We start from the raw sequence: 3,438 nt of genomic DNA, 5'->3' as shown, positions 1-3,438 counted from the left end.
TTTGTACGTACGTACCATACGCGTTACTATGCGAATGATGATAATAATGATCATGATCATAACGTTAATAATGATAACAATGAGAATAATAATAATGATGATGATGATGATGACGACGATGACGACAACGACGACGACGAGGAGGACGATGATGATGATGATGATGATAATAATAATGATACTAATAACGATACTAATTAACGCAAGTGACAGGGAGGTTGAATCCCTCGTTGGGGACGTGACTACCCCGCGGACATTGAGTAAATCAAGGGGGACTGAAGTTAGCACAAGCCCAACGGATGGCCCCCGAAGCGACCTCAGGAGCCGTGCTATGTTCCAGCACGGTACGGGGGGTCGCGCCCTATAGAGACCCTTAGCATTCAGGAACTATTATGGAGATGCACAAGGGTCACAACGATATACCTCAGGTGGTAGCCCCAGCACAGGGGAAATCCACCCTGGGTTCCGAACAGGTAAAAGCTCCGGTAGCCCATGGCAGCGGCATGGATTCTGAGGGCCGCAAATTGTGCAAAGACCTGGCGACAAAGACCGCAACGAGGACAGCGGACACGAAAACTGTAACAGCGGACAGGAACACACTGGGAAAACCATGACGAAACAGGACGGACAGCATGACGAGCACGGGCAGCGATGCGAGTGGCGCTTCCGCTGTATCCACGATCGGCACGGAAACATTAATCACCGACGATATGGACCTAACCAACGTACTGACAACCAACTGATTCACAGGGCAGCGACAAGGATGGCCGAAGAAGCGGACATCTAGAAAAACATGAATATGTCCGTTAAACGGGGCATGAAGACCATCCTCGAGGCTGCCGACGTTGCTCTGAACAGGCGCGCCAAAGCAGCTACGATGAATCACAAGACGGACAATGAGACGACGGAAACGGATGTTGAGTCGGATCAACGGACACAAAACACTCCGGAGACTAAACGAAAACGGAAGACGACCGGAACCACTCCGGAATCCTCTCAAAAGAGAGCAACGGTTGCGTAACCAGTCACGGACTGGCAGACCGTGACGACGAAGAAAAAGGAAAAAAGGAAATGAAAGACGCGGACGAGCGGGACAAACGCGACGACGGACACGACGGCCGGGGCTGAGGGGCGCAGAGCGGCTCCCAAAGTTTGGGGGACGGCTGTGCTCATCAAACCCGGAAACGACACAACGTACTCCGATATCGTGAGAAGGATACGGACCACGGTCGACCCTGCGAAGAGTCACGTTGAAGTGACGACTCTCAGGAAGACGAAGAATGGTCTGTGTCTTCTGAAGATGAAGACAGACGCCAACAGACGAGACGTCTTTCCACGCGTTTTGTAGGACGCAGTCAGCGACGCAGGCAACGTCAGGGCCGGGAACTTCAGAGTACAACTGGAAATCATGGACCTTAACTGTGTCACTACCAGAAACGACGTGATACAGGCATTGCGACGAGAGACGGGACGAGACGCGGACTTTAGGGTCCACATCTTCGGTCGGAATCAGGCCGAGTAGTTTATAGCCGTATGCGACCTAGAGTCGCAGGAAGCCAGAGCGCTGCTCGGCCGGGGATGGATCGGGATTGGATGGGTGGGGTGCCGCGTCCGACCAAGACTGACGGTCATATAATGCCACGAGTGCCTAAGATACGAGCACACGAAGGCAAAATGCACAAAGAAAGACCAGACGAAGTGCTGCAGGAAATGTGACGAGACGGGACACTCCGTCGCGGACTGTAAGAACAGACCGGCCTGTCCACTGTGCGCCGAGGCGGGCCATGGCGATGCGGCGCATCTCGCGATCTCCGGGAGGTGGGCAGTGTACCGGGGTGCGCTGGAGGAGTGCAGAAAGCAGGCCGGAAGACGGACAGGGTAGTTCAGGGTAACCTGAACCGCAGTGGGACAGCAGACATGCTACTACCATAGATAGCAGACGAACACGACGCCGACATTCTGATCCTTTGCTAGCCGTACAAGTTGCGACAAACGCAGGATTGGATCACGAACGCAACCAAGATAGCAGCTATCCGGGTGAGGGGCGCTGCCCGAGCTCGGATAACCGCTCGTGGCGTCGGGGACGACAACGTCTGGGCTAGGGTGGGCGCTGTCACTTACGTCAGCGTCTACCTGACCCCAACTGCGCCGCGGCGGAGTTCCTGGCGAAGATTGCGCTCCTCAAGGACGGACTCAGGAACCTGCCCGGAGACCTTGTGGTCGCGGGGGATCTCAACGCGAAGGCGGTCGGTTGGGCATGACGGAAACGAACAGACTTGGAGGGCTGCTGCTGAAGATGGCCGCAAGGCTGGGCCTAGTGGCGGCAAATACAGGAGACGTACCAACGTACAAACGGCTCGGATTTGGAGACTCCATCCCGGACGTAATGATGACGACGGACAGAATTCTGCCACAGGTAGGGCGGTGGCAGATGTTTGAAGGCTACACGGCCAGCGATCATCAGTACATCGCCTTCAAAGTGGCAGGAGAGACAGAGACTGCACGGACGAGGATACAGCACCCCCCGCGGTGCAATATAGACAAACTCGACGTACCGAAGTTTTCGGCGGTACTGGCGGCAGCGCCGGCCCCGGTTACCGAAGTTCCACCAAAGCTGACTAGCTGGCAAGGGGTGGAAAGACTGGCAGACGAGACGGCCAAAGTGACGACGCATCTGTGCGACAGAAAAATGCCAAAACTACAGTGCGGACGCAACAGACCACCACAATACTGGTGGACGAACGAAATAACCCAGCTGCGGAAGAGTTGCCTGGCAAAACGACGACGGGTTACGAAAGCTGGCGGGAGATACGAGAGGGAAACCCTTCAGGCCGAGTACAAGATTCAACGAAAACGACTGACGTACGCCATTAGAGACAGTAAGACGCGATACCAAAAGCAGCTCTGTAAGGAGGTCGACCGCGACCCCTGGGGTGCCGGTTACGACATTGTGACCGTTAGGCTGGGGGCCCGGATCGTGCCAGAACTCAAAGATGCTGAACCCGCACGACGGATCGTCGACGGACTGTGACCCTGTCTTTACCGCCGAGGAGCTCGTCGGAGCGACCAAAGCAATGAAGAGGGGTACGGTGCCAGGACCGGACAGCGTACCGGCGGTGGTTCTTCGGCTGATGGCGAGCCTGAAGCCGGAGATACTTCTCGACCTCTACAACACGTACCTCGCCACAGGGACATTCAGCGACCGGTGAAAGGTGGCGAAGTTGGTCCTTATCCCAAAGGGTAAGGGTGACCCAAGCACGCCGTCGGCCTACCGGCCGCTAAGCCTACTGGACACGACAGGGAAACTGTACGAACAGCTCCTGCGACCACGACTCACGGACGCGATACAGGACGGTGGAGGCCTCTCAGACCAGCAGTTCGGCTTCCGGAGAGGTCGATCGACGATTGGAGCGATCGAAGAGGTGGCTGACTATTGAC

General features: G+C 55.8%; 1 protein-coding gene across 1 annotated transcript; it reads left to right on the top strand.

The window, feature by feature from the left end:
* The first annotated feature begins 2,257 nt into the window (after positions 1-2,257).
* LOC124187032 lies at positions 2,258-3,031 on the top strand. Its single transcript, XM_046579277.1, has one exon. The coding sequence runs from the start codon at positions 2,258-2,260 to the stop codon at positions 3,029-3,031; it is 774 nt and encodes a 257-aa protein (XP_046435233.1).
* The last annotated feature ends 407 nt before the right edge of the window (positions 3,032-3,438 follow it).

Source organism: Neodiprion fabricii, chromosome 7, assembly GCF_021155785.1.
Source record: "Neodiprion fabricii isolate iyNeoFabr1 chromosome 7, iyNeoFabr1.1, whole genome shotgun sequence".
Lineage (NCBI taxonomy): Eukaryota > Metazoa > Arthropoda > Insecta > Hymenoptera > Diprionidae > Neodiprion > Neodiprion fabricii.
This window is presented reverse-complemented; position numbering and strand designations above follow the sequence as displayed.

Bases quoted from the DNA above. Each gene is read 5' to 3' on its own strand.
- LOC124187032 (XM_046579277.1), top strand. From the start codon at position 2,258: ATGACGGAAACGAACAGACTTGGAGGGCTGCTGCTGAAGATGGCCGCA.